The sequence below is a fragment of the Orycteropus afer genome, unplaced genomic scaffold (assembly GCF_000298275.1).
Source record: "Orycteropus afer afer isolate SDZICR_OR568_19922 unplaced genomic scaffold, OryAfe1.0 scaffold00206, whole genome shotgun sequence".
NCBI lineage: Eukaryota > Metazoa > Chordata > Mammalia > Tubulidentata > Orycteropodidae > Orycteropus > Orycteropus afer.
In genome coordinates this window covers 1004467-1018027 of record NW_006921793.1, presented here as the reverse complement: position 1 = coordinate 1018027, position 13561 = coordinate 1004467, and the positions used below count along the sequence as shown (strand labels likewise).

Below are 13561 nucleotides of genomic sequence, written 5' to 3'. Positions count from 1 at the left end.
AGTCACCTCTGCAATTCCTTCAAGCGAAATGGAAAACTGCCTTACAGTTAAAAACATTAAAAAGCAACTCACATAGATATGTAGCCCTCTTAATGCTGGACAGAATAAAAACTAAGACATCAAGTTGGCTGCTTTTGCCTAAAGCAGGGCTTGAATTTTCTTCTGATAGTGACAATTTATGTAGAATACTGTATGATTCCCTCTAAACTGAAATTGCACAAGTTGGAGAATACAAAAAAAAAAAAAAAATGCAGAAGTCAATTTCTTCTTAAAGAGGGAAAAGTATGTATAGATATCTTAGATGTTAAAATTTTCATTCTTCATTTAGTTATTTGCTGCGTTCAAAACATAAAAATACAAATAAATATTTCTTTACAAATGAAGTTCATAGTATATTGTTTTTTAAAAAAGAATTAAAACAAAATCTTAATTTATTCTTTCTGGTTGTTAAATAAAAATTCTAATATACAGACACATTTGACATTGATATAAATTGTCAGTTTGTCATTTCTTGGCTACAACAGAAGTTTAATAGTGCTAGTCTATACACAACAACGTTCACACATCCCAAATGCAGGTTGAATTTTACTAAAAGTTGCTCAAGATAACTTTTTCTCTTTTTAATTACAAAAGCCTTCATTCTTGGAGGTTTAGCATATATACTTGAGTTGTTTGAAAAAATACATTTTCAATGCAAAAACCACATCAAGCATTCAAGAGTATATTGCTGGTGCTATAATCTTTTGCATGTTTTTTTCCATCCCCCATTAAGGAGGACAAAAAAAAAAAACCCCGGGATAAAATAAACAAGATGTGTAGGCCTTTTAAATGGTTAAATGTAACCAGATAATATTAATGATATGCCTCATGCACTCACACACACATAATTTAAAAAAAAAAAAAAAAAGAGGAAACAAGGATCAGACATCTTTCTTTTGCAATTGCTCTAGCTTTCTTCTTAGAAGACCATAATTCTCCTTAGTTCCTGGTGCAGTGGGGTCAAGTTGCAGAGAGATTTCATAGTGTTTTTTGGCTAAGTCTAGATGTCCCCAGCGATGATAAAGCACAGCTGAAATAGCAAGAGATGAATTTCATTGGAAATGCTTCTGAATAACTTGCAGTATCCCCAATCATTTGTACAAAGAAGTATGACAGAACCTTTGCAAACAGTTTTCAAAAATCATTGTTTAAGAAAATATTGTTTGTACCACAAACTTTATTTATTGTAATCACACTCCCTGGTGATTGGCCTCTCTAGCCACCACCTGGGCTTCTTTATATCAATAGATATGATACATCTGCCTGCAGTAAATTACATAAAGAAGTAAAAAGAACTGTGCATTCAATGTCTTCAGGCTGCCATGCATTTCCCAGGATGCGTAGCCAGATATGGCTGGCCTCCAGGCACTGCTTAGAGCCCTGGCTATCTGAAAGTCCAGCCTGTTTACCTTAAGTAAAGATTTCTCTACACCTTTTGGAAACACTTGTCTGCTGCCAGCTGGAAACGAGGGCCCTAACATCAAGACCTGGCCATAAAATGATGGTTAAAATAAATCTAATTATTAGAATTTCAGGCCTCTGATTGCTATAGTGATTTTATAAGTAAAACTGACTTTCTACAAGGGCAAAACAGCAACTGTTGATGCTTTGTGGCTTGTGATGAGAGGCTACAGTGTCCACTGGGACCAGATTTGGTAAAAAAAAATCCACATGACTGAGGATAGTAAAAATCCACATGTTCTGCTCTAAAAATATTAAATATTAAGATGTAAAAATTAGAACAAAGGGATTCTAGGGAACAAGAATCATAAGTGCATCTTTAGCTAAAGCAGAAGAGAAAATAAGAGAGCAGAGAGAACAGCCTAGAACAGGATGGTCCATTATGGAAGAAGGAGGGAGAAGGAGATAAGCGGGACTGAAAACTTCCAAAGGATCCTTCACACAAAGTTTTAATCGTAAAAATGTGAGCAATTGAGCAAAGAATTTTGGGATTGTTCTGGTCATGCAATAATATTTGTAAATGTAACTATTATTTAGCTACCTTTATTGCGGTAATTAAAAAATTATAGAGGACAGTACAGGGTAGATTTTGAAAAATCACTCTCCAAACATTGATTTTTATAGGAATGCATTAATTTCATTAAAGTAACATAGAAGCTCAGTATGATTCAAGCAGAAAAATCTCCTTACCCAAATTACCATGGTAACTTGCAGCGTTTGGATTAGCTTTAATTGCCTTGAGGAATAAAGCTTCAGACTCCTAAAAAGTGAAATACATAAAAAAAAAAAGTATTATACATGATACAAACATGGTTCAGTTTTGTGGCCTATGGTTTTTTAAACTTTCAACATCCTTATTTGTACTTTATTTTTCTCTTGGAGTCCCTGGGTAGTGCAAACAGCTACACACTCAACTATTAGCCAAAAGGTTGTTGGTTCAAATTCACCCAGAGGACCTCTGAAGAGAGGCCTTATGGTCTGCTTATGAAAGGTCATGACCTCGAAAACCTTATGAAGTACAGCTCTACACAGACATACATGGGGCTCGCCATGAGTCAGAATCAACTGGATGGCAACTGGCTTGGTTTTATTCCTCTCCCAGAAACACTCAAGAGGCCTAGCAGAATTCTGCACTGTTGAGAAGATGCTCCAAAAGGCTAGCAGAGGAGTATGTGACAGGGCAAAGGTGACAGAGGGCAGTAATAAACAGATGAGAGCCAACAGAAAGTAATGGCAATAGCAGAGTGTTCTGGTTACCTAGTGCCACTCTGAGAGGAATATATACCACAAATGGGATGGCCTTAACAAACAGGAGTTTTCTTACAATTTGGAGTCTTTAAGTTGAAGTTCAAAGTGCCAGGCTCTGGGGACTGCGTAAAAGCCCCTCAATCTTGGGCTCTGCCTCCTGCTCCTGGCCCACTGGAGCTAGAGGCTTTTCTTCACTCAGACAGCTGCTGGCTGCTGAGACTGACAAGAACAAGGTTGACAAGTAAAAGGGCCCAGTCCTGATGTTACCAAACCACATGGCAGGCCATTAATTCAAGTTTATTTAAGTCCCAAGGTTGACAGAGTATGGCAGGCTGCTGAACAACGACATGGCTACAAGCAGGGTTGAAGCATGTCATAAGCTAGAGACCATTCCCCAAGGTTTCTCCTTATATTCAGGAAGCAGACCACATCCCTAAAGCAGCTACTCAGCTGCTCACAGTAGATTCCTCCATGGAGTTGATTACCAGTCTCATCATGGGGCATCCAGCTGCCCAGCCTCTCAACCAGGCCCAGCCAAGTTGACACACAAACTTAACTACCACACAGAGATAGGATGAACATGCTAATGAGTTCTACCACCTGCCTCCCTGAAATGGTTGAAATAATGAAACTTTAAGCAAGTAATTTTTTTTTTTTTTTAAGTTGTGATTTGGGCGAAAGTTTACAGAGCAAATTCACTTTCTATACAGCAGCTCACATACACTTTGTCTCATGACATTGACTGTGATTTCCCACAATGCAACAGCTCCCCTCCCACTTCCTCCCTCCCATTCAATCCTGCCCCCTAGATGCCTTCCTCCAGGGACCTCTTCCCTGTGTCCTTCCCTCCCATTCAATCCTGCCCCCTAGATGCCTTCCAGTGCATACACAGCTCTTCTATTCTCTCATGATTGATCTCTCCAAGGAGTGTAGCTACCTAATGTAAATGTTCAGCTCATATGCCTGTCTTTTGTTTGGCTGGAAGCCAAAGGAGTGGGTTCCATTCCAGACCCAGCTGAGGGGCTGAGGTATACCAGTATACAAGGTATACCAGTCGCTTGGACTAATTGTTTCCATGTGTATTTGGTTTTCTTCATTCTTTTTTGCTCTGGATGAGGAGAGAACCATTGTTGCATGTAGATAGCCACTTGCAAGCTTTTAAGATTCTAGTTGCTATTTACTAAAGTAGGATGTAGAACAATGTTTTTGTGTAGTATGTTATGCCAATTGAGCTTGATGTCCCCTGTGACCACCGTCTCGAGCCCACAGGTCCAACTACAAATAAAATAATTCTTGAGGACAGCACTGTTGGTTCAGTGGTAGAATGCTCACCTTCCATGCAGGAGACCTGGGTTCAATTGCCAGCCAAATCACCTCCTTTGCAGCCACCACCTATCTGTCAGTGGAGGCTTGTGTGTTGCCATGATGGTGAACAGGTTTTACAGAGCTTTCAGACTGAGACAGACTAGGAAGATACACCTGATGATGAATTTCTGAGCACAAGCCAATTGACACCCTATGGATCACAATGATCTGATCTGCAACCAATCATGAGGATGACACAGATCTGGGAGTGTTTTATTCTGTTATGCATGGGGTTGTTACGAGTTGAGAGTTGACTTGATCTGATGACAGCTAACAACAACAAGGCAAGTAGATCAGTGTAGGGTGTAAGGAAGGATGAGAGGAGGTCAAAAGAACAGGAAAGGGCTGGGTTGTTGGGGATATCTGTGAAAATGTCATTTTCAGTAAGCATCAATGAATTCATTTCCAGGGCTTTCAAGATAGGAGTTAGAGGCCTATTTAATCTCCACACAAACCCACAACAACCTCGGCAAACCAAGAGCAGCCCATTCAGCTGGAAAGAATGAGTAGAGAGAATGAGAAGGATGGCCACCTGTCATCTGTGCTGTCACAGCACTGTCTATGACCATGACCAAATTCTCCTGATGGACGTGGACTGATTCTTGCATAGACTTACATTTCCTCAAAACAGTACATGCTTCCAATTAGGTCACTAAGAAGCAGGGCAAAGTTTTCTCTTACTTGAGCTTTTGCTAAATGGATGGACCCTTTCTACCATAATGCCAAGAAATAAAGATGCCTAACCTGTTCTGACTAATGCACGGGGTAGCGATTCACTTCCTCTACATTTAATTCCTATGACACCTTTTAAATGCTCTCAGTTTCCGAGTGTTGCAGTAACATAAATATCATAAGTGGGTGGCTTTAAAGAACAGGAATTTATCTTCTTACAGTTCAGGAGGTTAGAAGTCTGAATTCAGGGCACCAACTCTCTCTTCTGTCGACTCTGGTGGAAGACAGCTTCTGTAACTCCTTGGCAATCCTCACACACACTTTCATCTTCCCCAGTTTGTGCTGGGTTGTCTCTGTGCCTAATCTACTCTTTTTATATCCCCAAAGTGATTAGGTTCAAGATATACCTTATACTGATATGGCCTCATTGACCTAGCCCCCAAAAAACCCTATTCCCAAATGGGATCACATCCACTAGTATAAGGTTAGGATTCCAACACATAATTTTTGGGGAAACAATTCAATTCATAACTCAGTATCAAACTCTAAGTTTAAACAACCATAGTTGTGGGTTTTGTGACAGTTCTTCCTCTATCTTTACCTACAGGAATTTTTCTAGGTTTCCTTCTCATACTTAAGATTAGGCATTTCATAATGTGCAAGCAGACCAGTTGCCTTGCACTATGATGGCCCGGGGTACTACAGAGAAATTGGGTGAGGATTTGAGCAAGTATCTCTGAGAAAACTCTTTTAGATAGGGCTGGCAGGAAAAAAAAAAATATCTATTTCAGAAATGAAGTCCAAGAGGGACTGAATAGACATCAGGATAACATACAACATGCCAGTAAACATCACTTTCAGGACCCAGTTCAAATGGACTATGTAACCGGAAGTGACTATTAAGCAACTGTTCTGTTTGTGATGATTTTCAAACACTTCCATTTAAAACCTGAATAGGAAGACAAGGGAACCTAAATCTTCTTAAAAATGCTCCCATACATGCAAGTTAAGTAGTGTTAACTAGAGATAACTGGTTTAGGGATTAAAGCAAGTTAGGAGTTTCTAGGGGATACTAGACTCTCTTATTTATTCATTCAACTAATTTCTCAAATGGCCATGAATCTGGACTTTATTCAGGTGATGAGAAGTCAGAGAAGGGTTTGCAGGATGGCAGTGGTGTTTTCAATGGCAGAGAGAGGGCAGGGGCCTGAGGCTTACACCTAGTTAGAAGGCTGCAGCTGTTGGTAAGGGGAGCCTGAACCCTGGGCAGATGACAATGAGGATGGCTGGGAAAGAACGGGTGTGAGGAAGAACCAGCAGAAAGCAGTGGATGTGGGAGGCGATGGGGAGAAAAACCGAGTCAAAATTTCCCAGCTTGGAAGAAAGAAGACTGACAGTACACTGACAAAAGAAGGGTGTCAGGAGGTTGAGGTAGTTTGTAGTAGGAAGCTGTTAGGTGTGGAAGGGGAGAATGTGAGTAAGACACACTCCATTTCAGATAACAATGGAGCAGCAAGGACAGGAGGCAGCCTGTGGACCTGTACCTGGGCTCTGGGAGAAGGCTGGACGGGAGGCCTCTTTAGAACACAAATGTTGGTGGGTATTCAGAGCCCATAAAATGTCCATGTATTAAATCAGGTTTTTATTGGCCCTGTTCAAGAAAGCAATTAACTGTTTATAAAGTGATCTTCTGTGGCAGGTGTCTGGGTACCTAAAGATCTAGGCAATGTGCTGATTTATGCCAATGAACAAATAAATAAATATGTCCAAGGGGTGGTATTTTTTTTCATCAACAGAAAGAGAAAACAATATATTATTTTCTGAACTGTATTAGACAAACATGTCTGAACATGTTTTTGACAAAGGTTTAGGGGGATACATGGGACAGAGAAAGGCCTTGCAAATTGTTTTTAACTATGAACAGCTGATGGTTTCTTGTCTGGCTGGAGAAGACAGGGCAGGCAGTAGTTATTTCAGTCATGCTCATCAGCAGGGCAAGAAACATTCACAGCAGAAGCAGCCTTCAACATTAGTTAGGTTCTCTCTACCACTGTTTCACAGGGGACACCTTGTATACTACTTGAATCAGGTTAGATGATTTAGGGGATCTGGTGGCACAGTGGTTAAGTGTTTAACTGCCAACTGAAAGGTTGATGGTATGAAGCCACCAGCTGCTCTGCAGCAGAAAGATGTAGCACATTGCTTCTGTAAAGATGATGGCCTTGGAAACCTTACAGGCAGTTCTACTCTGTCCTGTGGAGTCGCTATGAGTCAGTCGACTCAATGGCAATGAGTGATATGAAGTTGGGAGTCCTGGGGTGGTGCCAATGGTTAATGTGCTCAGCTGCTAACCGAATGTTGGAGGTTTGAATCCACCCAGACGCTCGTCTGAAGAAAGCCCTGACAATCTGCTTCCAAAAAATCAGCCACTGAAAACTCTGTGGAACACAGTTCTACTCTGAACACACGGGGCGGCCTGAGTTGGGTTGCCTCAATGGCAACTAGCTTTTATTTTTACTTTAAATTAAAAAAAAAAATTTTGGATATGAAGTTGAAACAATGAATCCTATAGGAAGAAAGTTACTCCCTATTCAGTCTTCCTTCCTTTCTTCTGATTCAGTGTGGGCCAAAGTCTCCTTTGTAGGTCACACCCTCTAACACTCGCCAATCTCCTTTTGAGGCTAAGAGAGTGTCGCCAGCAACAGTATCTAGCTGGGATTTCATGAAATTAATTTTATTTTCACAGTTACCTTATATTTATAATAATGATATGATGTTTCTACTTGAAATGCATTTATCTGAGGTAAAAAAAAATCTATTTCAAGAAAGATACCAAGTTAATAATAAAACATATTATCTAGATAGGCAAAAAAAATCATGATGTGTGACACAATGTCTGGAGATTAGAAAATTGCTCTCTAAATGTAAATTGTTCTTCAACTATAGGGTCAGTAGAATTAGCAATACAGAAAGAGAAATCAGCATGAAAGGCTACATTTCAAGAACTGGAAAACATTACTTTTATATTTCTTGCTTCACCACATTAACCCCAAATGGGAAATTAAATGGCAAGGAAGTAATATAAATTCTAAAAGGTTTTAATGATCCTTAGGGTTTCATTTAATGACCACTAAACTAAAATTATTATTTCATATCTATTTACCATACTATAATTGCAAATTACATTCTGGTGCATTTTCTCTTACCACCCTGTCACGGAGGTAGGGAAGATCACTGTCTCCATTTTATAGATGAATAAATTGAGGCCTGAAGTGGTTAAGAAGCATATTCGGTCAGAAGTGTTGCTGGGGACTAGAGGAGGGGAGGAAGGCATCCCATCATTACACAGCATAATGAAAACAAGGAGCCCTGCTGGTGCAGTAGTTAAGTGTTTGGTTGGTAACCAAAAGATTGGTGGTTTGAACTCACCAGCCCCTCCACAGGAGGCTATGTGGTGATCTGGTCCCACCAAGATTTCCACCTAGGAAACCCAAGGGAGCAGTTCTACCTAGGGTCTCTATCAGTTGCAACTGACTCAACAGCACACATAATGAGTATAACTCACTCTCGTACCATAAAGTCTTAAAACAGATTCTAAAAGCCTAAACATTCAGAGCCAAATGTGAGATACGTTCAATTATTTCTCACCCCTATTGACTTGGCACTTAATGAATGGCCATCAACATGCTAGATGGCAACACGAAAACCCACTGCCATCAAGTTAGTTCTGACTCATAGCAAACCCCATTGGGTTTCCAAGGAGGTAAATCTTCACGGAAGTAGACTGTCCCAACTTCCTTCTGTGGAGTAGCTGGTGGGTTTGAACCACCAACCTTCTGGATAGCAGTCAAATGCCTTAGACACTGTGCCACCAGAGCTCCTTTAGATGGCAGTGGGAGATATAAAAATAGGACTTAAGACTGACATCAAGAAGGCTATTGGTTTTAAGGAGACTTATAAAACTTATAAAAAATACTTACGAGACTTATAAAAAGTTAATGTCAATATGAAACAGTGATTAGGTCAAAAGTGAGTTGAATGGACAATACCCGTGTATAATGTATACAGTGACACCTGTCACCGGTTGGATGATCACTAGGCTGGAGTTTCTGTTTACCCTGCCCCTACAATTCACTATGACATTGCCCCCATCCCCATTAAAACAGACTCTTTTCCACAACATCCCACCCAGCACTCTGCAACGAAATAGGCCGTTTCACCCGGTTCTAAAACTAACAGCAGTAGGGAAGTAGCTGGCCAATAGCAATACAACAAATTGTTGTGCATTACAACAAATTAATAAGTAAGTTTAAAATTCCAGATCCTCAATTTGAAACAATGTATTGAATGAATGAAATGTTCAGTGACATGGGGAGTCAAGTCTGTTCTCCTTTCTTGGTGGCTACTGAAGAGTACATGGTAAGTTTCCTTACCTCAGTTTTCATCTTCTGTTTCCTTATCTGGGAGCTCTGGTGGCGTAGTGCCTAAGGCATTTGACTGCTAACCAGAAGGTTGGCAGTTCAAATCCACCAGCCACTCCTCGGAAGGAAGGTTGGGCAATCTACTTCCGTAGTGATACTGCCTCGGAAACCCAAGGTGGGGTCACTATGAGTCGGATGCGACTTGATGGCAGTGTGTTTGGTTTGGTTTTGGTTTCCTTATCTGTGGCTCAGTGCCCTGGCCTAGACAATTAGGATGAATAGAGTGTAGAGAAATGGGAAACTGAGCTCTCTGTTCTGTTTTACAGAGTATTTTCTACTTTATCACGGGCAAGAAGAGGAATGTGAACTGGAAGCCAAATGAACCTCGGGGTTGGTCACCTTAATAGAAATTCCAGTTTAAAGACAGTGGAATGATAGAAAAATCAATATAGTAATTATATAAGTCACATTTTGAAGAAGGCCCCCTATAGTTTTGTCACTGGAAGAAGACAGTCTCAGTCCAGCCTAGGCCAACACAGATGGCTGGCAGATCATCTGAAGGAAACCCACAGACCTCACCTCCCTCTTCACCTTACATAAATAAATCTGCAGAAAATAAAACCAAAGCTCTCAACAAGCCATCTCTGAAGCAAAATCTAGAAATGCTAAAATGTATAGTGAAACTATTCAATGCCCTGACACTCAAATATGAGCGAAATGCAACAAATATCTTATTCTTGTCACAGAAAATTATACTGATAGACAACTCCTGAATAAAAGGAGAGAAGTAAAGAGCACTGGGCAAATATTAACTAACCACTGCCTTCAGGCATCAGAAGTTCTGGTGACATAGTCCTTAAGGCATTTGTCTGCTAACCAGAAGGTTGGTGGTTCGAACCCACCAGACACTCCATGGAAGGAAAACTGGGCAATCTACTTCCATAAAGATTCACTGCCTCGGAAACCCAATGGGGGTCACTACAAGTTGCAATTGACTCGATGGCAGTGAGTTTGGTTTTTTCTTCGGCCTTCAGGCATAGTGCTTTGTTGGTAGCCTCAGGATGATCAAAAGATGATAATAGTCTGTGATTCTGAAGTAAAATATTTCTCTCAGGAAAGGGCTAAGGCACTGCTTCTAAAAGTGTGTTTTCTGTAACACTAGTGCTACTCTGTGAAAGGAAGATGGGGTGATCTACTTCCATAAGATTTACCACTTTGGAAACCCAACGGGGGGCACTATTAGTCAGAATTGACTTGATGGCAGTGAGGTTTTTTTTGTTTTATTTTTACTTTTTAAGTGTCAAGATACCCATGATGCTAAAAATACCCAGGATGGTAAAAGTGTACATTGTTTGACCTTACTCAACCAGAAATAGTATCTCTTGTCTGTGTGTGTGTGTGTGTATCTGTATCTTTAGTGGTGAGAGCATCTATGTTTTAACAAGCTCTCTTGATGACTCTCATATAGCAAATTAAAGTTTGAGAAGCATTGGTATCAGAAACATTAATACAATATGCAGAAGGAATACCTGGGTAGCACAAACAGTTAAGCACTTGGCTACCAACAGAAAAATTGGTGGTTTGAAATCAGAAGAGCCTCTGAAGAAAGGCTTGGTGATGTAAAAAAATTAAGCCTGAAAACCCTATGGAGCACAGTTCTGCTCTTGACATACAGGGGGTTGCCATGAATCAGAACAGACTTGACAACAACTGCGTGTTACGCTCTCTCTCTCTGTTTTAAGGGAGTTAGGCATCTTCTGATTTATAGTCTACCCCTGACAAATCCTAGGAGCCCAACTGGAGTACAGCAAACATATCTCATTGTTTTCTTTGGTCAGAAACCTCTAGGGCCTCATAGATTACCTGTAACTTTCTCTAGACAAAAAAAACTTAGAAGCGTAGGAACCAGCCAGGCATTCTTCATGGGCTGGTTTATATTCTTTGCACAGAAAATGCACTGGCACCAAACCCAGCACTCCAGCCTAACCACAAGGAACAGAGTCAGACACCCCCTTGCCAGGGTGAGGGGTTAGGTATCTACTACACCGAGCCCCTCATTGCTCTTGAAGTCATCTTCCTCCATAGCCCTGTATGGAAAATGAGATAGACTGCTCAATAACTCAAACCCACTGCTATTGAGTCTACTCTGACTCATAGCAACCCTTTGGGACAGAGTAGAACTGCCCCATAGAGTCTGGAAGCAGACTGCCTCATCTTTCTCCCGTGGCATGGCTGGTGGGTTCAAACTGTCGACCTTTTGGTTAACAGATGAATGCTTTAACCACTACACCACCAGAACTCCTTAGACTTCTCAAGAGTTCTCTTCTTTCCACTGTCCCTCCCTTTGGCTTCTCTTCTCCAGCTGTATGAGCAACAGTGATACAATGTGATAAGAAAGGATACTGAATTTGAACCTGCAAATCTGTCTTTTAAGCAACTTCTCCAGGAAGCAAACTGACCAAGCCATCCTTGGTGTACTGCTACCACTGTTTGGGCCTAATTCTGAATTTAACTGGGTAGAACTAACATGTTTGGCTTCTGTCAGATGCTGTCATTAGTGGCAAGAAATAATGGACTGAACTTTACACACCTTGTATTTCTGGGATTTCCCCAGCACGTTTGCCAACGAGAACATAAGAGAGTGATCATTAGGTATTAATTCCAGTGCCTCTCTCCCAGCTGCTTCAGCTTGGGCTAAATTACCTGGGTACAAAGTAGAAAAAGAAAAACATTAACATTGTAGTTTCTCTCTACAATTAAAAGGGGTTATGTGCATAAATACACGATGATTATGAATAAACCACCTAAAAGAACCAATGCATAACATGTAATGTACACACACATACATACACACACAACCACATACACACACTCATATATATGATCCTATTGGTAATAAAACCACTGCAGTTCAGCATGATTCTGACATAATATACAACTAGCTTTTGATTAAATTCTGTAAAAGCATATAAAACAATTTTTATTTTCCTCCAGATTCCAGTCATACCAAAACTGGAGAAAACAAGTCTGCAAATAAAGAGTATTGTGGTAACACTTTAATAACAATATTGATCACACTGAAGTATACATGCTACATTTTTATTAGAAATAGTGTACAGCCCTCTCTCACATTGCTCCAATGGCTTACTAGCTTTAAATTCTGTTGTTGTTGTTACGTGCCGTCAAGTCGCACCTGACTCATAGCGACCCCTCCTTGGGTTTCTGAGGTGGTATCACTACGGAAGTAGATTGCCCAACCTTCCTTCTGAGGAGTGGTTGGTGGGTTTGAACCGCCAGCCTTCTGGTTAGCAGTCAAGTGCCTTAGGCACTATGCTACCAGAGCTCCTTTATATTCTGAGAAATGCAAAATATGATTTTCCTTTTCTTTTTTTTAACTTTTTGACAAGTTGACTGGCACTCCCTGCCACCGCCCATTGCCTTCTTGCAACATGTTTTCTTTTTTCTAACCATTCAAAAAACATTTATTAGGCATCTACGATTTTCCAGCAACCTTGGGATACATAACATAACATTATGAAGAAAGGGAATTCCAGAACACTTAATTGGGCTCATGAGGAATCTGTACATAGACCAGCAGGCAATTGTTTGAGTAGAAGGACAGTGTGGTAGTTAAGGCTGTGTGTTAACTTGGCTGGGCCTGGTTGAATGGTTGGGCAGCTGGTGGTAGTTATTCTCCATGATGAGACTGGCAATCAACTCTATGGTATACCTACCACAAACACTGAGTAACTGCTTTAGAGATGCGGTCTACTTCCCGTATATAAGCAGCAGCTTTGGGAACGGTCTCTAGATTATGGCACGCTTGAACCCCGCATGTAGCTGTGTTGTTGTTCAGCAGCCTGCCATGCTCTCCCGACCTTGAGACTTTCAATGGACTTGAATTAATGGCCTGCCGTGTGGTTTGGTAACATCGGGACTGTGCCTTTTTACTTGTCAACCTTGGGCTTGGCAGCCTCAGCAGCCAGCAGCTGTCTGAGTGAAGGAAAGCATCTAGCTCCAGTGGGCCGGGAGCAGGAGGCAGAGCTGAAGCCAAGGTTGAGGGGCTTTCACTCAGCCCCTAGAGCTTTTTTAAAGTGTTAAAGAGCAAAGATACCACTTTGAAGACAGGTATGCCTGATTCAAGCCATGGTATTTTTAATAGCCTCATATACACTGAAAGCTGTTCAATGAATAAAGAAGATGGCATAAGAATTAATACATTTGAATTGTGGTGTTGGTGAGGAATATTGAATGTACTATGGACTTTTTTAATGCATTTTATTGAAATATAATTTATGTACAGTGAAATACACATAACTAAAGTGACATGGGTCAATGGATTTTTTTTTTTTTTT

General features: G+C 40.6%; 1 protein-coding gene across 1 annotated transcript in view; it reads right to left on the bottom strand.

Annotated features, from left to right (window-relative positions):
• Window positions 1–920: 920 nt before the first annotated feature.
• The window catches only part of TMTC4 (transmembrane O-mannosyltransferase targeting cadherins 4), a 120634-nt gene continuing 107993 nt past the window's right edge, over window positions 921–13561 (bottom strand). The window contains exons 15-17 of the mRNA XM_007948147.2: window positions 11797–11909; window positions 2191–2260; window positions 921–1069 (exon numbers count right to left, since the gene is read on the bottom strand). Coding sequence (XP_007946338.1) covers window positions 921–1069; window positions 2191–2260; window positions 11797–11909 — 332 coding nt within the window. The remainder of the gene's footprint in view (window positions 1070–2190; window positions 2261–11796; window positions 11910–13561) is intronic.